At 39.2% G+C, this 27,024-nt stretch overlaps 1 protein-coding gene across 1 annotated transcript in view; it reads right to left on the bottom strand.

Moving 5' to 3' along the window:
• Positions 1-8,835: 8,835 nt before the first annotated feature.
• The window catches only part of kazna (kazrin, periplakin interacting protein a), a 428,011-nt gene continuing 409,822 nt past the window's right edge, over positions 8,836-27,024 (bottom strand). Inside the window, exons 12-14 of the mRNA XM_055165615.1 lie at positions 18,340-18,529; positions 12,258-12,394; positions 8,836-9,977 (exon numbers count right to left, since the gene is read on the bottom strand). Of these exons, the coding sequence (XP_055021590.1) occupies positions 9,807-9,977; positions 12,258-12,394; positions 18,340-18,529 (498 nt within the window). The 3' untranslated portion in view covers positions 8,836-9,806. The remainder of the gene's footprint in view (positions 9,978-12,257; positions 12,395-18,339; positions 18,530-27,024) is intronic.

The raw sequence follows: 27,024 nt of genomic DNA, 5'->3' as shown, positions 1-27,024 counted from the left end.
CACCCCCCCATGACCAGAGCGCACTCCTATGCACCCCCAGCCCCTCTTCTTTTGCTATTTACCGCGTGTCCAGTGCCCACTTATTAATTAATGAATACATTTATTTATTTTATTAGTATTACTCTAATACTATTATTATTATTATTATTATTATTATTATTATTATTATTATTATTATTATTATTTTTATTATATATTTTTTTTTATTTATTTTATTTTTATTTTTTTTTTTTTATTGTTTTTATGCTTTAAATATTCCCTCACTGAGTACAAATTTGTTTTTAAGAACGTTTCATGTATGTGGCCCATTGTGTCCTAACGAAATTACTTACGGGCGGCAGTAGCTCAGTTGGTGGAGCATTCACCCACTTATCTAAAGGTTGGCGGTTTGAATCCAGTTCTCAACATAAACATCACAGGTTGACCGGTCAGATCCACTGACCCACAGGTTGGCTGGTGTGATTCCAGCTCAAACAGATGAATGCTGTCGTTGTGTCCTTGGGCAAGACACTTAACCCACCTTGCCCACAGTGTCTGCGTACACTGGTGTGTGAATGTGTGTGTGAATGTGCGTGTGAATGGGTGAGTGGTTCCTTGTTGTAAAGCGCTTTGAAGGTGGAAAAGCGCTATAGAAAAATGTGACCATTTATGTTCTTAAAAGTGCACTGTGTAACTTTTTCTGGAGAGGGCCTGTAACCCTTTTGTCTCCATGGAAAGCTGTCGTAGTCTGTAGACGCTCCACCTGACCTCCTCATCACTCTCTCCCTCGCGCTTTCACGTATCATAATCCCAAAAACCCATATTGGACATATTTGGAAGTTCAGAGGGTGTTTCTAAACCAAAAACGTCTTAATTTTCTGTGTAAATAAAACCTAAATGAGCGTGGAGGTGTTCGTAGCTGGGTGTTGGTGAATTAGGCACAACTGTCACTTAAGAAGGAGTCTGCAATCTTAAGAACGTTTTGTGACGCTTTCGAGTTCTTTCAGCGTCGTCTTAAAGTGAAAAAGATTCCCGAATGAGGCCCAATAAGTGCTGTTTTGCTCTCGCGGTGCATGTTAGTGTCTTGATTACATGTAACATCACTGCTCTTTTGTTTACCGTGCGGGGAGTAGAGGCTTCTGTATCTGAAGCAGAGTGCACTTGCGGATCTGGACGAGTCATGAATAAAAACAGGATGGAGTAACTGGCCTCTCTTTGGACAGACAGCGCTGGGGGTCTCATGCATTTAAACTGAAGCTGAGCGAGATTGGAGAGGCTGTAGAGATACTGGTGCACTGGTAAAACAACTGTACACTGGTCACAGGACTGAAAACTGCTCATACTCAGACTAGTTTATGTTATATAATATTGTTAGCGGGAGTTTCAGGCTAAAAAACTGGCACAAAATAGCAGTATTTTCAATTAAAATACCCAATTTTCATTTCAAAAACCTACCTCAGCCAATGTCGATAAGAATTTGATTATATGACTGGTCAAAAAAATGATCTACCAAATGGAGTAAGACATTAAATCAAAGTGATAGAACATTTTCTTCTTGATTTAAAGCTGCATTACGTAACTTTTCGGTTGGGGATCCTTCATGTCGTTGCTCTACTTCGAATGTTCCACAGTATGACATTAAACAACTTACAACCTTACATTTATTCAATTACAGGTGATTTTATAGCTCAAAAATACCTAGAAAAACAGAGATTCTGGATTGGCTCTCCACAGATCTGACCTGTAACTTGGTCTGGTTTGGTCTCCATGACGATAAAAAAGTTTAATGCCGTACTGTGAAACATTTCAGATAAAGCAATAACATCTCTGTAGACAGAAACATTTGATGGACCCTCCACCGGAAAAGTTACACAATGCACCTTCAAATGCAAAGAGTTTTTTTTTTTTTTTTTTCTTATTTTAAATGTAAAAACAAGGTTGTTGTTATGAGTTAAATAAAAGTTTTGTTTCATTGGTACGTGGTAAAGTCAAGTCTACTTACATTAAGATTCTAGTCAAGTGTTCTTAACTCAAGTCAACACTTTTGCGATGTAATTCTGTACTAATTTACTAATTAATTGTCAATGATGTTAGTTATGAAACACTTTCTGCCATTCCAATATCTTAAAGGGCCCATGTTATGCCATTTTCTAATATGTTATAATATTGTTTTCTCATCAAAAACAGACCTGGAGTTGTGTTTTGTTTCATTCACACATATTTAACACACAATTCCTGCATATTTAGGCTGAGTTATTCCCTCTGAAAACTGAAAACACTCCCTTCCACCTTGTGATGTCATGTGGTAATACAGAAAGGAAGTGCTCCAGTGTGTTTTTAAACTCCATACAACTTCACTAGAAACATTTGGATGATTTTAGAGTTGGATTCTAGCCGGTTTCATTTCGTGGAAACCGTCTGACCTCACAGCCTTAGGATTAGTTCGCTCGACAGTAGGTGAGTACTTTTTTAATTTAACCAGTCGCTGCTATTTGGTTGTGATGTCTGTAATGCGCCAAATCCCGTAGGAAGAAGGACAATAATGTCTTTCCCCTTGATGAAATTCACCAAACATTCTCTTTGTTCCAGCTTTAAATCTTCGATCTCGGGAATCGTTGCCAACACAGAATGTCTGTCTTCATCTACATCCATCTCGACGCTTTGTTTACTGTTGTGTTGTACCACAAAAAGGACCCAGACAGGAGCTTGAGTTTGACGTCATGGCGTCACAGATCTTCACTGATTGGCCGGTGCACAGTCTACAACTTCTGATGCTCTTGCAAACCGTCTAGTGTATTCTGATTCCTGATTTAGTCACTGAAGAGAAATGAAATTGAGCAGAGGCACTAGGTGGAGCCAATCTTGGAATTGCCAATTTCTACAAAACAAAAGGTAAACGGTAGCATTTTCAACTTTGGAGATATAAACAAACAAATAAAGTTTACTCAAACGTGTGCATTGTTGGGAAGGTTACTTTTAAAATGTATTCCCCTACAGATTACAGATTACACACCCCAAAATGTAGTTTGTAACGTAATCCATTAAATTACTGAAGGTGAGTAATGTTATCTGAATACTTTGGATTACTTGAAATTTGTCATGCTTTCTTAAACTACATGAACGTATCAACCACATCCTGAAAATTCTTATTTGTTCTCTTCAAATTGTCTGTTGAGCCCAAGTCTCCATGAACAGACTTTTGTTTCCTGTAGAGAAGCAAAGATGAGGAAATCTGAACATGAGATGTTTTTTGTGCTAAAAGAAAATAAAAGTCCAGTCTTTACTGAAGCATATTAAAAATATTATTGATAGAGAATTGATTTCTATATGAGATCACTGCTGCCTTAAATTATGTCCACCTACTGTTAGTGTCATATTTTTTAGACCTGGTTTTACTCCTAGTTTAGTCCTGTTTTTAGACCTGGTTTAGTCCTGGTTTAGTCCTAGTTTAGCCCAAAATGTGAAAACAGGAACATACCACCATGTAATCCATTTATTTCAATAAAGTAACTGTAATCCAATTACCACTCACTGAAACAGTAACTGTAACTGAATACAGTTACTCATCATTTGTACTCTGATTATGTAATGCCGATAGATGTAATCTGTTACTCCCCGACACTGAACATGTGTGAATGAAACAAAACACAACTCCAGGTCTGTTTTTGAGGAGGTGACAACATTATAACACGACTAAAACCCCACAAGAGTCAATTTTGCGTAATATAAGACCTTTAAATTGACTGTTTTAAAAATCTTGCGTCTATATTTACATCCTCTACACACCAATACCAGTGCACAAGTAAATCATACTCCAAAAAGTACTCCAACCCCCCACAGTATCAGTTTAAAGTACTGGGATCACGTACATGCAGGTCACACAGTGGTCAGGTAAATCTTCTATCTCCACAGCAGATAGAAAAGGACGCTGGACGGACATCTGGCCTTCCATCGGGGCATGCTCGGTGAGTTACAATTCAAAGTGGACCTTGCCTGGACTGTTGAGGTTCACTAGCTGTTGTAGTTTTGTAGTTTTGTGGTGAATTTCGGAGCAGGATTGGGAGAGTCTGGTGTTACCCGCAGGAAACCATTTTAGTCGTGGGGAAGGGATGGACCAAGCAAGACAATAAACAAGTGGGATTTTTTTTTTTTAAAGTTAAAGGAGACCAAAAATAACAGGTACACTGCAAAAATGGAGTAGCTACAGAAGAGAAAGAATGGCTTGAATTCAGAATCATGATTTTAGTGCGTCAATATCTGGGGCGAATGTCGAAAAGAAAGAATTGAGATCTACAGAACATTATTACAACTATCCCTATTTCTATGCCTTTACAGATTTTTATATCATTTAATGTATTTCTGTAAAGATGCACTGTGTAACTTTTTGGTTAGAGGTCCGTCACCTGCTTGTTTCTATGGATACGTCATTGCTCTGCCTCGAATGTTCCACAGTATGGCATTAAATTTTACATTTATTCAATTACAGGTGATTTTATAGCTCAAAACTACCTAGAAAAACTCTTTCTGACTGTGAGCGGGGTCGCCTCTCCACAGATCTGACCTGTAACTTGGGCCCCATTTACACTAGTACGTATTTGTGTCGTTTTCGTCGCGGCTGCAGTGTTCGTCCACACTAATCCGACTGAAAACAGCTCCAGAGACGGAACGATCTGGTGCCGCCAGCTCCTACGAATTCATCTGAGTACAGATCTGATCCGGAGCTGTGTGGACGCCTGAAAACACTGATACGCTGATGTAGGTCTATGCGCCGCGACATAATTCATCGCCATAACACTAAGAGGCTAGAATATATGTCCATTCATATATACGGTCTATGCGTACGACCTGCAGACGTATAATCTCTGAAAAATTGAACATGAATCATCTCCAACGCGATAGAAACACAGAACGGACTCACCATCAGCAGAACACCCCTCTGTCACAGAAAGAACACTCATAATCCACTGAGTCGTGTCCTTTAGTCCGACAGAAGCTGAACCGCATCAGCGCACAAGGAGCGAGCTGTTGTTTGAGAGCTCCGTTTATGCAAATTAGCCATGCGGTTTTAAGTTTTGCTTCTGTAAAACGTACACAAATTTGCTCAAAGCTGTGTGGACAGGGAAGGATCGCGGACACAGAAACGACGTGTCTGGACGCAGATCGTTTCCGATACGGTGAGACGCGGATTTGTTTGAGTGTAAACGTAGTCTTAATCTGGTTTGGTCTCCATGAAGATAGAAAGGTTTAATGCCATACTGTGAAACATTCCAGACCAAGGAGAAAAACATTTGACGGACCCTCCGCCGGAAAAGTTGCACAATTCACCTTTAATGTATTACTTAAAAATCATGTCAAATGAATTGCTATTTTGTTTAGTTTTTTCTTGATTCAAGCAAAATAATCTACTTGTCTCATCTGCTTGTCTCCATGGAGATATTATTGTTTTGCCTTGATTATTTCACAGTATGGAAAATAAACAAAAAATGTGGTCAGATCTATGGAGAAGCAAGCCTGCGCGTGGTAAGAATTAATGTTTTTTTTTTTTTTTTAAGGTATTTTCAACTGTAAACATTTGTAATTGAACAAATGCAGAGAGATATGTTTAATGCTCTACTGTGGAACATTCAAGGCAAAGAAATAACCATGGAGACAAGCAAGTAAGGGACGCGCCACCTTAGAAGTTACATAGTGCGCCTTTAATTTACAAACACAAAATTAGACCTCAAAAAACACTTTTTTTTTTTCAATAAAATGTTGAGAGAATTAGCTCAAGTCGAGACAATATTTTTTTTCATTTTTGCACTGAAATAGCCGTGATTTTGCACAATGATGCAAACAAACCAACTTATTCCATTCTTTTTATGTTTTGGTTTGTTTTTTTTATAATTAACAATTTTCAATTTTCCACCCAAACTTACATTTTCTGTTATTTTGTCACAACAAAGACGGCAATCACACCCAGCTTGTGCCTAGATTGAAAATTAAACACCACTTTCTGCTTTTAGAGTCCAAGTATATTTTCGAATTTTCAACAAACTAAGAAAAAAATAGCCCCAAACCAATCCAATTCTGAATTCAAACTCCTGTATCTCTTGTAGTGATTCCTTTTTGCAGTGATTGTGTTATGCATTCAGGACACAGGGAGACACATTTACAAGCACAATGTTATTTACAGGTTACAGCAGTCCTTCAAGTTTCAGTTTGAGACACAAAAATATGTTTTGGGAGTTTGGAGGTCCGTGCACAGCATGTTGAGAATCCTTGGTTTGCTGTGTGTTCGTGTCCATAATATTTACACTGTACAGTTACTTACAGCAGCAGTCCGGTGGTTTTGAAGGCCCAGAACGCACACATGCACACACAGAGGCTGAAGGGATAGTGCGGATGTTTTAACGTGGTGCACAGCGTCACAAAACGTCGCAAAACCGGAAAGCGTTTGGAAACATGCGGATGACGACTTCCCTCGGGCTCCGTTGGCGATAGAAACTCAAAAATCTGGTAAAAAAAGTGAGAAAACTGCCTGGTTTTCTTCATCTAGATGTCACTGCATTCTATTTTCCTTTTTTAACTTGCCTACTAATTTGTATATTATAATTTGTCTAACTTAAAAATGACACAGAGGTGAGGACTTGGACTCGAGTCAAACTTGAGTCAATATTTTTAGGACTTGAGACTTGACTTGATAAAATAAACTAAGACTTGGGACTCGGCTTAGACTTCAAGGTCAAAGACTTGGGATTTGTCTCGGACTTGACGTCTGTGACTTGAGAAGACTTTTAAATCTGAATTCTTTCTATTCTGACCGTAATGATTCACTCTAAGATCTTGTCAAAACATTTAAACAGAAAAAAATTACGTTTCTACAACTCTTATATATGCTATAAATACTCTTATATAAATATGATTTTTTAAAAGTACAATTTCCTCATTTACCAGAGAGTCCTGGTAAATGGGGAAATGTCCAATCCCATAGTTTCAAATATTGGTGCCCCCCAGGGTTGTGTTTTGTCTCCGCTGCTCTATATTTTGTATACAGACAGTTGTAGGTCCGCAAATGAGGGCAGCTACATGATCAAGTTTTCAGATGATACTGTCCTCCTCTCTCTCCTGCAGGGAGCAAACTCTGACCATGGCCGAGCTTTACCTGCTTTCATTGAATGGTGTGATAATAACTACCTGGACCTAAATGTAGCCAAAACCAAAGAAATGGCTGTAGACTTCCGGAAAAAAGTCCACAGCCCGATAGCCAGTTCCATCCATGGAGAAGCCGTAGAAATGGTCGACTCTTATAAGTACTTGGGAACTGTGTTTGATTCCTCTTTAAGGTTTGATAGTAACACTGAGCACATCGTCAAACGAGGACAACAGCAGGTTCACTTGAAGTGGAAGCTCAGCTCTTTTAATGTGTCGTCTAATATTTTAAATAATTTTTATCATTCTTTTATCGAAAGTTTGTTGACCTTTTCTTTTATCTGTTGGTTTTATGGATTATCTGTGAAAGACAAGAAAAGTCTGAACCAGATTGTAAAAGTCTGCAGCAAAATCAGTGGTGTTCAGATGGAGGACTTGGCCTCTGTGTGGAGACATCGGGTGTTACAAAAGACTAAGGCCACACTGAGCCAGACTAACCATGTACTGCGCTCACAGTTCATGAAAATGCCCTCTGGGAGGCGCTATGTCACCCCACAGCAAAAAACTAACTGTTACGCCAAATCTTTTATTCCTTCTGCCATAAGGATTTTAAACGGAAAGTGAATTTGTTCCTGTGTCCCTGATGCACTGTGGTTCGAACGTCTAGTGTCTGTCTTTCTTTTTCTTTATTATTTATATTTATATATTGTGCGTGACCACAGATGTGCGAACTGAACTGCCCTTTGGGATTAATAAAGTTGTTGATTGATTGATTGATTGATTGAATTTAGTTTAAAATTCATATAAATTGAAAAAATCTAAGCTATATTTGGTACTTAGATTTAAAGACTTGAAATGACTTGAAGCTCAAAGCAGACGACTTGGACTTGACTTGAACTTATGGGACAGTGATTCGAGACTCAGCTTGGACTTGCCTGTATTTGACTTAGGACTTGACTCGGACTTGAGGTCAAAGACTTACTTGAGACTTGCAAAACAAAGACTTGGTCCCACCTCTGGTTTGTCAGGTTATGAAGACGCTGCTCCTGAATTCACGGTTTTATCACATGTGTCGTAACTACACCGGAAATCGTCATCCGCGTGTTTCCAAACGTCTTCCGGTAAGCGTGAATAGAGCCTATACTGTATTTGATTTAAAAATGGTGGATTTGAGAGAGTACAATATGTTTTTTATTTCAAATTTGAACAGAAAATTGTAATGTAGATTTCATTGTAGTCTTATACTGCTAAAAATGTTAAACTAGATGAAATATAATATTAATGAAATAAAAATGCTATTTACAGACTCATTTGTCACTGGTTTCAATTTGATGTGAATGAATTTGAAAATTGTACTTGAATAATTTTGTATAAATTGACACTTAAATTCACACTTACGCCACAAACCAGGAAGACGTTTGGAAACATGTGACGACAACTTCCGGTGTTGGTCCCGAAAACCAACTGTGATAAACCCACTGAATTGAAAATTAAGTAAAACGCTGTTTGAATTCATCTTGAATTGGCGCCCTCGTCTCTTCTAATCGCATGTACGTATCGTATGTGTCAGTGGGGAAATGATGAAAACTGAGGTGTGGTTGAAATTGTTTATGAGCCGAACATAATGGAACGCTACAATGACATGGAGATGAAGAAAACTTTTTCCATTTTCAAAATTTTCCTAGATTTTTGTCAGACTTACTATCATGAACAGAGCCCGCCGGAAGTTGTCATTGCATGTTTCATAAACGTCTTCCTGGTTTGTGACACAAGTGTAAATAAAGCCTATATGCTGAATTCTAGTTGTAAATATCTTCAGTCAAGTTATTATTCTTCATTAAAGTCTCACTACACTGTGAAAAAGAATACACTGGATTTAGAATTTTAGTATTATTATTTTGTGCATGTTTTATTATTACAAAGTACTAGTATACAGTATATATCAGCCAGTGGAATAAATTTCTCTTATAACAGGCACGTCCAAACTATGACCCGTGGGCCAAATGCGGCCCTCAGACTTCCAGGTGAATTGGCCCAAATTACCTTGCATCAATTAAAAATGAGCTTTTCACTGCTGCTTTACTAAGTTTTTTTTTTTTTTTTTTTTTAAATCGACCTTGATAAAGCTCATATTTAATATTTAGTGTGTGGTTTTACGGTTCTTAGCATGAATAAAGACTCATTCTAAAGTGTTTAAACGTGCACATATTTCAATTATTCACTGTACTGAGCTTCAGTCTACGGCCCTCGATCGACCTTCTGCTTCGTCTGTGTTTAGATATGTGGCCCTTGATGAAAAAATGTGGACACCCCTGTCTTATAAGTACAATTTTCATACTCCTTTAAGTTAAACAAATCAAATAATCTTAAGTCTGACAAGTAAAAAGTTCTCAAATATTCAATTCCAACTCATTTTAATTTCATATTCTTTTTTCGCAGTTACTTTGTTACAATAGGTTGGCTCCATTTGCCTCCATTTTCCCCATTACTTTATAACAGCTTCTTCCCCAAACCTGGAACACAACGCCCTGCACAAAACGTAACAACACCTAACCACTTCATTGAACCACAAAACATCGAGCTATCCCTTCACTCTCACACTCACGCTCTCTCTCACACACCTCCACTCACAGTAGATTTCCCATAATGCCGCTGGGCTCTGGTATAGGCTCGTTCTGACATAATGTGCTTTAGTTTTACCAATCTGCGTCCTCTTCTATGTAATAATCGGGGGTTGAAGTACCATCGAACAGACCGGGGTCCAGGGACTTGCGTTGTTTTCCTCGGGTGAAGACTCGTGACAGCGACCCCAGACCGATCTTCTCCTTTTTCTTCTTACGCTTCGCCTCCTCCAAATCTTCGAGGGACTATAGAAGACATAAGGAGAGAAGTGAGAAGAGGAGGAAGAGAGAATAAGTTCGTATAAAGGGATAGAGAAGAAAAAAAACAGCATTTGGTAAGTTTTTTTTTTGTAGAGACGGTGGGGATTGGCTCTGTGCTTGATTTCTTTCCGTGTATTTGAGCAAAATTTGACTTGCTCCAGTACAGATATGTTGTATAAGCAGCTCTTGAGGTCAAAGGCGCTTTATTTCCCAATAATCAGGAAGCTGTTGTAACTTTACCATCATGACAATTATTTATTTTATTTTATTTTACTTTATTTTACTTTTTACTTTTAATTTTATTTTTTTTATTTACTTTAATTTAATTTATTTATTTATTTATTTATTTATTATATTTTTATATTTTTATTTTTTTATTTTTGATGATTTTTGTACTGATTATATGTATTGATTAAATTTTTTTGTCATTGATTTTATTATTATTATTATTTTTATTTATTGATTCTATTAGTTTCCTCATGGTTGGAACATTATTCTGCTGATTTTTTATTTTTTTTTACATTGCTATATAAAGCACTTTGGAAACTGTCTTGTTTATAAAATGTGCTATACAAATAAAGTTGGATTGGATTGGAAAATTCCAAGCTACGTCTCTGTGAATAATTAGGAGGCTCGGAATGTATAAGGTGAGGGAGGAATAACTCTGGACCACTGCAAACTCTGTAAAATGAACCAGCTCTGTTTTTCATGTTTTTAAGACAGTAAAAATCAGGCACAGCATCTTCCAAAAATAATATTTGCAACTGGTACTTGTCCAGTGCCTTTTCACTTCCATTATGCCATTGTGTCCTTCGGCAAGATATTAAACTCTACTTGTCTGTGGGAAAATAGCGGTGTGCTTGTGTGATCAGTTGTGGCTGGAAAGGAAGCTGATTTGATTTAAAATTAAACTAATTTTGTTGATGTTTTCTCCTTGGAGCAGTGGGACAACAGCACCATTTGCAGTTTGACTTCTTCAGAACTGTATCCCAGGTGCGAGAAAATTGGTATGCCCCCCCCATCCCGATTAACAGTCTGATTAACGCCTGAGAAAATGCAAGAGGGAGAACCACCTTAAGGACTTCGACAGTCAGGCGTACACTGTGTGATTTTGGGCCCTTTTTGAGCCCATTTTTCACTCGTGCCACTGTTTTTGGGCTCGGGCCGAGTTTTCACTTAATCACATGTCGTGCTTCGTGTAGTAAACGGGGGGTAAATGGGATAACGAGAACTGATTAATACTTCACGACCAGTTCCCGAACCTGTTTGAAACCCAGTCGCTTCTCGTGAGGGTTTCGCACTGTCGCAGTAGTTTGTATAGTATGAGAACATGAATCATGAGCTGTGAACTTTTAAACCCTGCAATTTGGTCGTACAGTTTGAGATGGGGCTGAGAGAAACGTTCGAAAACATCCCACAATGCATGTCCGGCATAAGGCCATAAGCACAGAGAGCAAACTGTTCCATTGTTGGCCGGAAACACGCTTACCGCACCTTGAATCAGGATGAGGGGGCATACCATCTTTCTCAGACCTGGTATACAGTTAAGGACAGCAGATGGCGCTGTTTATCTACTGTTACCAAGTGGAAAGACAGCGCCAAACTCTTTGTGTTTTCTTCTAATAAGACAATTTGTACACAAACTGAGGGCAAATTGAGGGCAGATTCTATATTATATAACGTAAAGTGGAACTAAACATTAAAATAAACTCCTTTTTTTTGGCCATTTTAGCACAAACTAGGTAAATTTGCAGATTTGTGGACAAAATTCGATTGCAATTTCAAGTAGATGGTGACATCCAGTATCTTTGCTGATTACAGCCATGTGTTTTTGAGCATAAACACATGGCTGCAGGAGCGGAGTTTAAAGTGTGGATTCCTGTTGGACCAATCCACCATTTCCTCCACTTACTCTTTTCTTTAGTCCTGCAGGTCTTCCCCAGATTAGCAGTTCTATTTGAAACATGGTTATGCGAGTAGTTTAGGCATTTAGTTCCACTTTCATTTTCATTATCTCTCAGTCAGAGGTAGAGCCTTAGCCCACCGTCTCTACATTACTCATTCATATCTTCAAACACAACTCATCTGCAAAGTGAAAAAGCCCAAAAGTGAACCAAGCCAGAGTGAGAATGACTAGGCAGCAGCGGCAGCAGCAGTGGCAGCAGCAGCAGGAGAAGCAGGAAGAGCAAACTACACAAACAAAACACAAAAAACAAAACAAAAAACATGATTACTTGTGATGTTGCGGGGGCGGGCGGGTCTTACATTGCAAAGGGAGTGTGTCCGGTGGCGAGGAGAGTTGAGGTCGCTGGGCGTGGAGGACCTGTCAGCTTCCATGGCTGAGGCGTCAGACGGGGCAGACGGCTGGCGCGAGTGGCAGGGGCTCACCCGTACCGCCGCCACTGCAATGGGACGAAAGGCACAAAGCACAGGGCTGATGGGGGGGTATGGGAGCAGCAAATGCCAACACTGTCACAGGTTATGGTATGTGTACTTGTCCGATGCCTAGTAACTTAAAACTTTGGTTCCAACACGAGTATTTCAAGTCCTGTCCTTCCATACTGCCATTGTGTCCTTGGGCAAGATATTAAACCCTACTAGAGGCACAAAGCACAAGGCTGATGGGGTATGGAAGCAGCAAATGCCAACACTGTCACAGGTTATGGTAGGTAGTGTGGAGGCTTGAAGGGATATGTGATGGTGCTGGGTGTGTTGTGTTGCTTTCTTGCTTTTATGGTGTAAAGCTCCAGAAAGTCAGTTTTGCATCAAACACATGTCTGAAGAGGTTTTATGTCGAACCCTCTTTACACTTATAAGTATGACTCTGTCCAAACTCAGTCCACGAGTTCCATTTTCCGTAAAGATACAAGAGCATGATAAAAATAAACACTACAACTTCACAAACCTGATGCAATGTACAATAGTTTAAATTGTGACATGCATGGCAGTTACAATAGTATATTATATTATAATATAATATCACTCTGAAGTGACTTGGCATGGGGAGCAAAGGGAAGAGGGACTCAGTCAAAAGCCAAACTAAAATTTATGAAATGCTGTTTGAGGCAAATATAGCATTTTCAAAACAACAAACGATAACATGATGATGTACCGTTTTTTTCAGACTATAAGTCACACTTTTTTTTTTCATGGTTTGGGTGGCCCTCTGGTGCGAATTATATATATTAAACTTTTCACACCGACAGCCATGAGAGGGCACTCTAGTCTTGTGTGTCAGTATCTACTGCTCCTGTTACTCCTGTACCATTGTCACTTGGCTCTACTGTGCATGTCTCCTACAGAAAGAGCCTCTGTCCTGTGTGTAACGTGTCAGTCGATCGCACCATTACTTCTGAATCACTGAAACTGTTTTAAATGAATTAATTAAAATTTTATAATAAAAAAAAATTAAAGACAACTGAGAAGACTGAAAACAAATGTCCCCAAAAAGAAAATCATATTTTGCAAATTACAAGTTGCAAGTAGCAAAATATGCAGCTGAAAACTGTAATCAAGCTGCAGAAAGAAAGTTTGGAGTGAGTGAGAATTTTCAGTGACAACAGAAACCATCCTGTCAGGATTCAGAAAGGCCAGAATAATTCTAACTGGAACTGACTCTGAGTCTGACAACAGCTGCGCAGAAGAGTTTTCAATGGATTTAGTGATTTGGAGTGAGGTGGAGAGTTTGTTAAACTTGTTCTGTTCTGTTGTTTATGTTATAATTATCTGAAGAACTGTTCATATGTGACGTTAACAGTCTGTTGTTCTCAGTTCTATTGTTTTTACTAGAACTTGCCTTTCAAGATGAAGTCAGTTCCTGGTCTCTGATTTTATATATATATATATATATATATATATATATGTAAAAAAAAAAAAAAAAAGTGCGAATTATAGTCCAATGTGACATATATGTTTTTTCTTCTTCATTATGCATTTTTGGACTGGTAAGACTCTGGAGCAACTTATAATCAAAAAAACTACGGTAAATATGTTTTGTGTTAACCATTAATACCCCACAAAATTAAAATACCCAATCTTTTAAATGTGGGTATTGCCATCTCTGACTAATGACTCCTATGTTGTCACAAACTCTTACTTCAACACAATCATGGTTTTCAACAAATAAATTATTAAAGTAAAAGAAAAGTCATTATTTTTCTTTTACTTTACCTCCATTCAGTCTAATTTTTTTCCTCAAACAAAAAAATTTAATCTACTGTGCTTAGTTTGTGATTTGCAGTTTGTGATGACTTACTCAAACTACTTTCATTTTCCTGCAGGTTTTTCTTTCAAATCTACAGTATATAGGTGCAATTTCACTCCCCCATCCCCTTATTACGGGAACATCTCGCCTCCAATCCCCCTCTGCTTTCCACAAACAACAAAAACAATTTTCAAACTTCGCTGATTATTTGCCTTTGTGCTGTTTCTAGGCGACTGTGCATGTCCTCCGAGAGACAGATGCCGGCCGTTAGCGTGTACGTGATGTCCCTGCACTGGCCCTGTTTGAGCCTTGTCCAATTATGAAAACACCTCCTGACTCCTGGACTCCTCCATCAATAAAGCCTGTCTGAGGAGGTCGTTCAGGGCAGGAAGGGCTGACTCAAACTTGTACTGTGTAACTTTTCTGGTGAAGGGTCCATCACTTGCTTGTTGCTGTGGATATGTCGCAGCTCTGCCTGGAATGTTCCACAGTATGACATTAAACATCTCTACCTTACATACAGGCGTTTTTATTTCTTAAACTAAACAATAGTGACGGGCAAATGAGTCGGAGCTCTGGAGCACGTCTCGTTCTTTCTGAAAAGAAATTGCTCCGAAGCACTGCCTCGGAGCTCGTCTCGCAGCAGCCGCTCACGTGACCGAAGTGTCGAAGTGTCGGTCCCTCCCCCTACTGCTTCGCTCAATCGCTTCAGTTTATCGAAGCGTTTCATTGGCTCGGGGAATGTTCCGCTCTGCGATTGGTTCAGTGCTTCAGAGTGTTCAGCACACTCCCGTGGTTTGACAAGCGCTAAACTGCTACAGTATAAAAGATGCACCAATATTTCTTAAAAATGTTGGGTAGTGAGGAGTATCGTGTGATGTTAGTGGTGATTTTGGTGACTTTTGGCATTTGTTTCATTTTCGATGGCATCTACAAGTGGAAAAAAGCGATCCATGGTTTGGGATCACTTTGATCTAATTCCACCTAACAAGGAAACCAATTTTCTTATTTACAGCTGCTATTTATGTTGCTCTTTACATATTATTTTAAATCATCATTATTATTGTTGTTGTTGGTACGGTGTCGCTCTGCACACAAGTTTGTCTTACACTAACAATACTTCATCGATGCTGAGACACCTGCGTGACAATGGTTCAATTTGTCCACTAGAGGTCAGTGTTTCTCCAAGGCCTCAGACACGTCCAACCATTTGAGACAATATTGCGACTGAGGTGTCAATGCTTCACGAGGCTCCATTCGCCCATCACTAGTAAAAAACCATGAAGCAAAACATGCATTATTATTGTGAGCAGGTCCACTTCACCACAGATCTGACCTGTGACCTGGTGATGTGTTTTCATGGAGATAGTTTAATTAAATGCTGTACTGTAGAACATTTCAGGAAAAAAAACAACAACATGGACTGGAGAAAAGCAAGTTCAAATGCTGGACCACACCGCAAAAACTAAATCTAGCCAAGTTAAGATGACTTGAACTAAGAAAGTTTTGTCATGATGTGAGTAAATTTCACGTGACAAGTTAAATGATCTGCCAGTGGAATAAAACTTTTGTACTTAAAATATGAAAATATATTTTTCTACAGTTAAAAAAAGAAAAACAACTCTTTGTACTTAAAATAAGAAACAAAAGCGGATGTTGCTTGAATTAAGAAAAACAGTCTTATTCCATTGGTAGATAATTTTTCTTGTCAAGCTGAATTGACTCAAATAAAATAAAATGTTCTTAATTTAAGTCATTTTAACTTATCAAGATATTGTGTTTTTTTTTCCAGAGCAACGATGCCATTGAAATTAGGAAATGAGCCACTGACACAAGCGTCAGTCTGAGTGACCTGCCAGGTCCATCAGGATGACCACGCCAACAGGAAGTAACATCTACTATACGACACATCACCACCAACACCCGTGACAGTACTTAAAGGTGTACTATGTAACTTTTGGTTGGGGGTTTGCCACCTTCTTGTTTCTATGGATATGTCATTGTTCTACCTGGAATGTTCTCACCAGGCTGGCGCCGCCTAGTGCCTCCGCTCAATTTAATTTCTCTCCAGCGACTAGATCAGGAATCAGAATACACTAGACGATTTGCAAGGACCCTGGAAGTTATAGACTGCACAGCGATCAATCAATAAAGAGTGTGAAGCCATGACGTCAAACTCAAGCGTCTGTCTGGTCCCTTTTGTGGAACAGCACAACAGTAAACAAAGTGTCTAGATGGATGTAAACGAAGACAGACATTCTGTGTTGGCAATCGAGATCGATGATTTAAATCCAGAACAAAGAGAATGTTTGGTGAATTTTATCAAGGGAAAAGACGTTACTTGCCCTTCTTCCTACAGGATTTGGTGCATTACATACCTCACGACCAAATAGCAGCGATGGGTTAAATAAAAAAGTACCAACCACCTACCATTGACTGAACGAATCCTAATGCTGCGAGGTCAGACGGTTTCCACGAAGTGAAACCGGCTGATGAATCAGGTTAGAAATGTTCCACAATATTAAACTGCTCTCCTTCACATTTATTTAATTGCAATTTATTGGTTTTAAGGCTTAAAAACACCAATAAAAATAGACATTCTGACTGTGAGTGGGGTCGCCTCTCCACAGATCTGACCTGTAACTTCGTCTGGTTTGCGTTCCATGAAGATAGAAAAGTTTAATGCCATACTGTGACAACATTCCAGACAAAGCAACAACATCTCCATGGAGAAAAAGCTTTTGACGGACCTTCCACCAGAAAAGTCACACAATGCACCTTTAAGTACAATAGTTACTACTTTTACTTTAGGTTCCACTACTGATAAACACTGTCTTCAGCTAAAGCCAGACTATGTTCAGAGCCACAGAAGCATGGAGTGGAGCGTCTGTGGAGGTCGGGGATGACACAAGTGAAGCACGTCCAGTCCACACCAACACACCCACATGCACAGGGCCAGCGGCTGCACACTGCAAAAACTCAAATCTAGCCAAGTTTATATGAATTGAGAAAGTTTCAAGTATCAAGATTTGTAAATTTCACTTGACAAGTAAAAATATCTACCAATGGAACAAGATTTTTTGGAGTTAAGATATGAAAATACATCTTTGCTACACTTGAGATAAAAAAACAAAACAATAACAGTATTTTCCGCACTATTAGGCGCACTTAAGCCTCCAACTCCATCAAAAAACGACCGCGCCCCGCAATCCAGAGCGCCCCGTACACGAATCCACTCGGGTGTCCCAGCACGACTTCAGTAAACTATAAACACGCAAACGCGCACGGAGCAGACAGCGACCACGCGGCGAAAAACACCCGCAACCACACTCATCACTCCACGCGGAACGGAGGAACGAACCGAAAAAGCGAGTGCGATGTGCCACTTCTAGACACGACTGAACAACTGAGTCACTGCGAACACGCCGACAATCCAGCGATCCCAGACAGCACCCTGCCTACACGCCACAACTGAACAAAGCCCAGAGTCACTGTGAACACGCCAAACAAAGTCCCACCGACCCATCCAACTGTTGCGTTTCGTTTAAAGTCCGGTGCGGTTTATTTGTGAAAAAAGTTTGAAAATAGACCATTTAATTTAACCCAGAGCGCCTAATAGTGCGGAACATACAGTAACCCTTTGCACATTTTTAGTTGGGGGTCCCTCACCTGCTTGTTTCTATGGAGATGCCATTGCTCTGCCTGAAATGTTCCACAGTATGACATTAAACCACTCTGCTTTACATTTAGTCAATTACAGGTGGCTTTACAACTCAAAAATACTTAGAAAAACACATTCTGACGGTGAGCGGGGTCGCCCCACCACAGATCTGACCTGTAACTTGGTCTGGTTAGGTCTACGTGATGATAAAAAGGTTTAATGCCATACTGTGAAACATTCTGGACCAAGCAATAACATGTCCGCGGAGAAAAGCATTTGACGGACTCTCCAAGAAAAAAAAAAAGTTGCAACAAAAACACACTTATTCCACGGGTAGATAATTTTACTTGTCAAGTTGAATCTACTCAAATGCAGTAAAATGCTCTTAATTTAAGTCATTTGAACTTACCCAGATTTAGCTTTTTGCAGTGTAGCTCCATATTTGGACAGAGTGATAAAGTCTTGAGGAGATAGCGGGTTACCTTGTCTGTCACTGGGGTGTCCGGTGTGTACGTAGAGGGTCTGCTGGCTCTGACGTATGGCGGCGGTCAGGGGGAGGTCAGCCTGCATCACCCACTCCTGGTTGTTTCCGTTGACCACAGCCTCGGTGGGCATGGCCAGGGAGTGCCGCTTCGGGACGTCCTTGGTCAGGGTGGCAAGGGACTGCTTGGCCTGGGCACAGATCAGGAGAAGTTAGGGAATGGTTACGAACTGGAGTGTTTTTAAGTTGTAAAGGGCGATACATTTCAGTACTACACATCACAGCTTCTTCTGGATTGACTTGGAAAATGTATTTAGTTACAAAATACTGAATATCTGAATTAAAATGTATTGTCTAATGTATACCAATATATGGGCCAATCAGAGCACTGCATTCTAATTACTTAAAGTTCTTTTACACCAAGTTGCATTTCAATTATAGTGTAGATTTCAATTTGTCTGACCATTTGTTATGCATTTCCTAACTAAATCACAAGAGAATCATTAGAGAAGGAAAAAATCACACATGCACATGCTGTGAGAGTGATGTTTTTTTTTTTTTTCTCACTAAAGTTGTGTTGTTTGAAGCCACAATTGTGTGATCAAAGTATTGTCATATTGTATTCTTTGATTTCAGAAAAGTTACCGGTTTCTGAATAACACCAAACGAAAAAGTAACTCCCGTAATAAAGGTACTCAGAATTAGTATTCAGATGATGTGTTCTCTGTGTATGTATTCAGTTACTTAGAGCAGACATGTTAAACTTGGGTCCGGGGGCCAAATTTGGACCTCAATTTAATTATATTTGGTCTGCGAGATCATATCAAATATGCTATGTTATTAGGTTCTTTTTTTCAGACCTAGAGTGTTATTTCATACCTGATGTTGCTGTGACGTGTCCAATCAGCTGATTTAAAGGTATGAAATAACACTCTAGGTCTGAAAAAAAGAACCTAATAACATAGAATATTGGAAGACCAAATGAATCTCATTGGACTATATCAAATATGCATTAGAGCTGGATAGACATGGACTAGATAGATAGACTATAGAGACATTATTTATTTAAAATTGTGTTATTATTTTATATTATGCTTGTTCTGGATTCAATATTTAAGCAAAACTATTATGAAACATTTATTTTAATAAGAAAAGTTTTAACATGACATATCTCGAAAGAAGAGAAAACATGCAGATGTTAAATATTTAGTTTGGCCCACGACTTAGTTCCGGTTTTTAATTTTGGCCCTTTGTGAATCTGAGTTTGACCCCCTGACTTAGAGGCTTGATTTCTTCTTGTAAAATATTTTTTGTCCCAAAGACTATACCATACAAGCCACAGTTTGTAAAAAAAAAAAAAATGCGCTGGCTGTGCGCTGTCTGCATCTAATAATAAAGTATTTTGTGTAAGTACTAATTAAGTAAGCCATAGTTTCAGTTTGCCATGTGAAGTTGATAATATTCACATGTACCAAAGAGTCTGTAAGAGCGAGGAACTCATTAGATTTTAATACATAATTTCTCCTTTTGCAGGCTCAATATTAGGTACATCAGCTTTTCATATTTGTACTGTAGTTTGGAAGGAAAAAAAATATATATAAAAACTCATTCAACATAGCCTCAAATTATGGGCACACGTTACTGCGCATTGTTCTCTCGGGATTCTAAAAACGGGAAATAGCCAGGTAACAAAACAACAACTGTAAGTCTACGATTTATATACAACTATATGTATAATGTTTGAAGTCACAGTATATGGAGAGTGGGTCTTAAAGGTTGTATAGAGGATTTTCCAAGGAACGAGAAATCCAGCGACTGTTTGTCCTTTTTCAAATGTTGCGCATGCGTGAAACCACCCCCCTCCCCCACAGCTCCTACGTAGAAACGCCTCCTCCCTCCTCCTCCTTACGCCACAAACAGGTTTGTTTACAGCCGGTGCGCTGCACATGACTTGTAAACAACTAACTACAGTGTTGGTTAGGCAAGGTGGAGAAATGAGGAGTGGGGGGAGCGGGTGCGCGGACATTTCGTGCCCGGAGAAGTGAGGAGCAGGGAGAAGAGTGGATCGGGCAGCGGGGACAGGAGCAGGAAAGGGGTGCAGAGAAGGTTGCGCGGAGATTCAGTGCGAATGAACTAGCTACAACACGCAGCAGCAAGCAGACTCTTTCTTTGCCTTGAAAATTACGTTTTCAGACATAGGATATCGCTTTCGTGTCCTGAAAAAACGTTTGTCTAGCTCTTGGAAATAAAGTACGTTTTCATAATAAGCAGAAGTGACCTGTCCAGGAGTAATTTGTGGACCAGTGCGTCAGTCTTTAGACCCTGCGTCTGCTTCAGTTGCGCCATCGCTGGAATGAAATCTACAAGAATCACCTTAGTTTGGCTTCGCTGCTTTTCCCCTTGTCTTCTTCTTTCAGCGACCTCAAAAACTGGACTTTCTTTTGCGGCGAACTGCTCCTGGATTCTTGTCGCCATTGCAACAAACTTTGTGCGAACTGCGAGGAAGATATAGGTCAAAAAAAAGCCGCTAAGAACTGTTGCGTTGGTGGAGTAAACAGCGTCTGTGCGGCTTGCGTCTGTGGACTGCGTGACAGTCGTACGTAAACCACGTACCGGCGGCGCAGGCAAGTCAGTTACGCTAGAAACGTAGGGAGATTGATTGACAGCCTGTCAGCTCACAGATAACGAGGCAGTGTCGTTATCTATTGGCAAATGTTTAGCCCCACCACCTCCAGAGTTGATGAATTTTTATTCTCTTTTTTTTGGTCATCATAATTACAAGGCTACTGCATCTTTATAATCTATCATTGACAATTTGAAACAAAAAAAAATCCTCCATACAACCTTTAATATTAGAACAATACTGCCTCTGTAGCGCTGGTTTATGTTTGTTGTTTTCTTACCATTGCCGGCATGCACTGTCCGTTACATTACTTGTATTTTTTGTCTCTTGAAATTGCCTGTATCCTTAACTTTACCATTGTTGGTACGTTTATGTTATACTGCCGAGCTATAACAGTGACTCTTTGTCTGCACTTGTGAATAGTTCATATAGTTGAATTCAAAGTGTCTGAAAAACGTAAAAAGAAAGCTCATTGTGTTAGCTTATGAAGAGAAGGGGTTGGATTAAATAAATTTTCTTCTTCTCACTCCTTTTTGTGCAAAAAAATAATGATAATAATAATAAAAAAAATGTGTTGTTATTTTCATTTCTATTCTGATTTCACTTATGTTATATGTTCCATTGTATATGAATGTAAATCTTTACTTGCCCAAAATAAATGCATAAATATATTGCCAACTCCTTCCAAATAGCTTTTAAATCCATGTTTTTAAATCTCCATGTAAGAAAGAAAAACCACAAAGCAGTCCACATCTATGTACTATGACTCATTCAGATCCTTTCATTGTAGATTTTACATTCACCTCCACTCCAAAATTCATCAGCAAATATGCGGCAATTATCATGCAGCAGACGGCAACAGAAAATCCAAGCAATGTGAGTGAACATGAAAGCTAAGGTCCTGACATGAAGTCCATTTTACAAACACAATTTACACTATAAAAGACACTGCTCATTAAAGGGCTCATATTACGCTATTTTCTGCTCTAATGTTGTTTCCTCGTCACAAACCTGGAGTTGAGTTTCGTCTCCACGCGCTCCACACACCTTCACTAGAATCATTTGGACGATTTCAGCCCTGGAATTGCCAATCTCTGCTGAACTTCACACTGCTACTCATGTGGATGTGAGATATGGCAGAGGTGGGGGATTGGTAAAAAATTGGTAGGCGGGTAGGATTCAAGTTTCTTTTTTTTCATCTTTTCAATGCACAAAAACAGAGCAGTAAACACCTCTTGTATAATTACTGCGACTATGATGACTAATTATGAAGTCTACTCGTTGCTGTACAAAATTTTGTCATTTCAGTCATTTTGGTTTAATAAAAATAACATAAAAGAAGTAAATAGTAAAGAATTATGAAGCGCTGCAAAGACAGAAGGTTGTAAATAATATAATAATACTAAAAACTAAGCCAAGATAGGAAAAGATCTGACTGTAACTGATCTCCTTTCTGCTTTGATGTGCTGAATGAGCTAAGTGTATGAATGGAAATGCTAAGTTTCTCTGTCTGTAAAAGAAATAAATAAAGTAATTTTAAGTTTTTATTTAAAGGGCCCATATTTTGCAGTTTTCTAATCTGTGTTATAATGTAGTTTCCTCATCACAAACAGACCTGAAGTTGTGTTTTGTTTCATTCACACGTTTAACACACAAACTCTACATATTTAGGCTGAGTTCTTCTCTCAAACCGAAAACACTCACTGTTATGAGGTAATACATAAAGTGCTCCATTGTGTTTTTAAACGCCACAACCTTCGCTAGAATCATTTGTTTGAATTCAGTTCTGGAATTGTTAGGGGTGTAACAATATCCAAGTCTCACGATACGATATTGTCACAGTATGAACCTCGTGGCACCATATTTATTGTGACATCGTGGGAAAGCTCATGATATGGTGGGGAGGCTCACTATTAGAGAGATGTAACAATATCCAAATCTCTCTCTGTATGATATTTTCATGATATACTGTATTTTCCGCACGTGCTTAAAAGCCTTTAATTTAATCAAAAAACGACTGCGCGCCTTATAATCCAGAGCGCCTTATATATGAATTTATTTGGGTGTCTTAGTACGACTTTAGTAAACTACAAAGCCGCACCACTTGCAGCATTACGGCTTCTGTAGTCAGGAGCATCGCGGAGTAAAACATACTGTGATTCCTTTTAATATCAAAATGCACCTGTCAAGAGACACGCTCACAACGCCAACTTTAAACTCAAGGTTGTTATAAAGTTAAAGTGCGAGCTGCGTGGGAGCAGTGGATGAGAGAAGGAGAACACACATTCACCAAGACAGGGAGACAGCGCCGAGCGAATTACGCCACGATCTGCCAACGGATCGTGGACGCCCGGGCGAAGGATCAGTATCAACTGTGGTCCGAGCTTTCACCAAGACCAGAATCACCGCTGAACTGAACTCCAGGGAACAGTAACCACACTGACTCAGATAATGACGAGAGGGATGCAGTCGTGCTGGACGCCGTAATCACCCAACTGTTTGAACAATTATGAGTTATTGTGAATACACTAACAATTTAGCGTCTCAGACAGTATTTTTTTTTACGCATTACAATTGAACAAAGTTGAGAGTTATTGTGAACGTGTTAGATAAAGTTTGACTGACTGATCTAACTGTTGTGTTTTGTTTAACATGCTTTATATTCCGGTGCGGTTTATATGTGAAAAAAGTTTGAAAATAGACCATTCAATGACAGTGCGCCTTATACTCCAGAGCGCTGTATAGTGCGGAAAATACGGTACATCTCACGGTGCAATATTTATTGCGATATTTTATGGAGGCAAACAAAACTGGTAATATGATACCTTTTCCTTTTAAAATGCTTTGACATGACTTAATCCAAAGAAGTAAGACTTAAAAGTGCTTAGAACTGTTATTTCTTCTTGTAGTCTACACTGAAATGGAGCAAAGGATCGTGGTCTATGTAGTTCCCTCTGTCTTTTTTTAGCTATTGCTGCTCCATAACTCTTAATTTAAGCAAAGAGACTTGTAATTCGATATACTGTGAAGGTCCACGATATTGTAGATTATAGATTTTAATATACGCTTCCTCCTTGTGTAGTTCAGTAGTCGGTACATCAGCTTTAATTGGAGTTTGGAAGGAAAAAAATATTAAATCTGCCTCAACATAAACTCAAATTATGGGCACACATTACCACCCATTGGTCTCTCTGGATTCTAAAATCGGAAATAGCCGTGTAAAAAAAACTACAACTGTAAGTCTACAATTTATATTCAGCGCTATGTATAATGTTTGAAGTCAAATATTGCCAACTCCTTCCAAATAGCTTTGAATCCATGGTTTTAAATCTCCATGTAAGAAAGAAAAACCACAAAACCAAGTCTATGTGCAAGTTCCCTCTGTCTTTTTTTGTCTATTGCTGCACCATCACTCTTAATTTAAGCGACGAGACTTGTAACTTTGACGACACATTATCACGATATTTTGGTTATTTAGATTTAGACAGATTCAAACATGTGTGAATGAAGCAAAACACAACTCCAACTATGTTTTTGACGAGGTAAGAACGTTATAACATGACTTAAAGCTCACAAGAGTCAATTTTGTGTTGTATAGCACCTTTAATTTTTGACTCTTTACTTTTCCCCTGAAGTTGAAACCGTCTGGCGTGTTAACCTGAGAATCACGCTGCTACATTGGAGTTGAAACGGCGAACCTCCCTTGAGCTTTTAATACGCTTTCATATATCTTGCGAAAAACGCGTTAGTCCCCTGCGATGTCTACAAGAATCTTCTGCTACAAATGAAAAATGGCTGGCTTCCACTGGGGCTCAGACATCTTAGAATAATAGAGCTTTTGTACAAGTGTTTTCACGGCGTTGGCAATGTCACAATTCAATTCCTGTTAGTAACTACGAGGGGGAAAAGCCCAGGGAGACATGCTATGCTTCTTTCAAAAGTCTTCCTTAATTTTCTGGTTAATGCTTTATTTTTCGTTTCAATTTTTCGTCACACCAAGCAGTCGAGAAAAATCACCACAATTCACCGCAATCTGCCGATCACACGTACCGGTGCCAATCAAGGCCTTTGTCATGCAAAATACTACAAGCTCCAAAGGTAGAATTAGAATGGAGTTTTTGGTGCACGCAGTTAAATGTTGGATGTAATTCAGGTTTTCTTTGTCGGGGGCAGTGCACGGGGCTGGCGGAGGTTAGTGCCAGTATTGTTCAACTTGGCAAAAAGGACTGCGGAAACTGAAAATGAAATTTAAATGACTTGAATTTATAAAGCGGCTTGTGGTTGTTGTTGTTGTTTTACAGGAATTTTATTTTCGCTTCAAGCCATAGACTGTATAAAGAAGCGGACTAAGAGAGCACGACGTCACCTATAGCGTTTAGCTCCAGTCAAATGAAGCTCATGAGGCTTGCAGTTATAGGAATAAACTGAGAGCCGAGTTTCATATTAGGAACAGGAACTGATTTACTGACAAAATTGCGAAATAAACATAAATAACACCAGGATCATGTAGAATGGATTAATACGGACATTTTAAGACCAAAATTACTAGGCTCACTGTAGCAGTTACAGAGAAAAGATTGACAATTTTTCAGTGTAAAATCAATCGGAGCCAGAGTCGATGGAGCCGGAAGAGCGCGCATGAACACTTCCTATTTGGAACGCGGCGCTAGTGGGTTAAAAATGTCAATTTTTATATACAGTCTATGCTTCAAGCTAAATTATTTGCCTGTGAAGTTAGTTTTATTATCTATTTTGGATTCCAAGTGCAATTTTATTATTCCATTTGCAGATTATTTTTCTGGAAAAAAAAAAAAAAAACATCTCATCATCAGCTGGTCTCCATGCAGATGTTATTGCTTAGCCTGGAATGTTCCTTAGTATTATCTAATGTTCATTCAGGCTACGTCCACACGACAACACTCCTGGGTTTTATTAAAAAATTTTTTTTGTGGGTTGAAAAAAATTCACCTCCGCGCACGTATCGGATCGATAACTATTCACATCCAGACCACAACGGAGCAGTGAGTGAAAACTATGTAAAACTATGCCACACCTATAAGTGGTGCCGAAAACAGGATACAGCCAGAGCCACTGGACACACAACACTAGGCCCTCTAGTTCTACACGGTCGTGGGTTTAGAATAGAATAGAAAGCCTTTATTGTCATTATACAGTATAATGAAATTCAGAGCTGCTCCGTCAAAGTGCAAGAATTAATAATAAATAAAACTAATTAACAGTTCTCATTAAGCATGGTGACAGCTTTTGGAAGAATCTGCCCCTGAGTCTGTTGGTCCGAGCTGGAATTGACCTGAAGCGTCTGCCAGAAGGCAACAAGTTGAACAGGTGGAATCCAGGGTGTGTATTGTCTTTAATTTAGTTTAAAAGAACCTGACGTGTCTAATTACCTCCCCCAAGGAGGTTATGTTTTTGCCGGCGTTTGTCTGTTTGTTTGTTTGTTTGTTTGTCTGTTAGCAACATAACTCAAAAAGTTATGGACCGATTTTGATGAAATTTTCAGGATTTGTTGGAAATGTGAAAAGGAAGAACTGATTTCATTTTGGGGGTGATCCGGAAGAAATCCTGGATTCTGGATCACTTTGAAATTTTAGTTAACATTGTGGTAAATGGGGCCAAAAATTTTGTTTCTCAATATCTCGGTTAATTATTGACCAAACCCCATGAAATTTGACTCAGGGATGGACAATGGGATCCTCTTTCATATTCCAAAGGCTGATCCGGATCTGATCCAGAAGACTGATTTTATCGCAATTTATATAAAAAATGGGGGTAGTCCTTGGCGGAGGTCTGCGCTCTCTGAGTGCTTTTCTAGTTGTGTATGTGTGTCCGCTGGTGTTGTACGACATAATAGATTAAGAGGTTTTGATGCAACAGTGCAAATAAACTTAGAAGCGTCCGCAGCACAAACTGAACTCCGTTGTCTGTCATGGTTGTTGTTATGGTTGTTAACTGTCGGTGCGCGGGGTTCTCCTCTGGTCACGTGGCGATGACGGGGGTCGGGTCGTCATCAATTTCTAAAAGCTGCAGTTTGTCTACCCGTTT

This window comes from Boleophthalmus pectinirostris, unplaced genomic scaffold (assembly GCF_026225935.1).
Source record: "Boleophthalmus pectinirostris isolate CB_2022bp ecotype Guang Dong unplaced genomic scaffold, ASM2622593v1 HiC_scaffold_8, whole genome shotgun sequence".
Lineage (NCBI taxonomy): Eukaryota > Metazoa > Chordata > Actinopteri > Gobiiformes > Gobiidae > Boleophthalmus > Boleophthalmus pectinirostris.
This window is presented reverse-complemented; position numbering and strand designations above follow the sequence as displayed.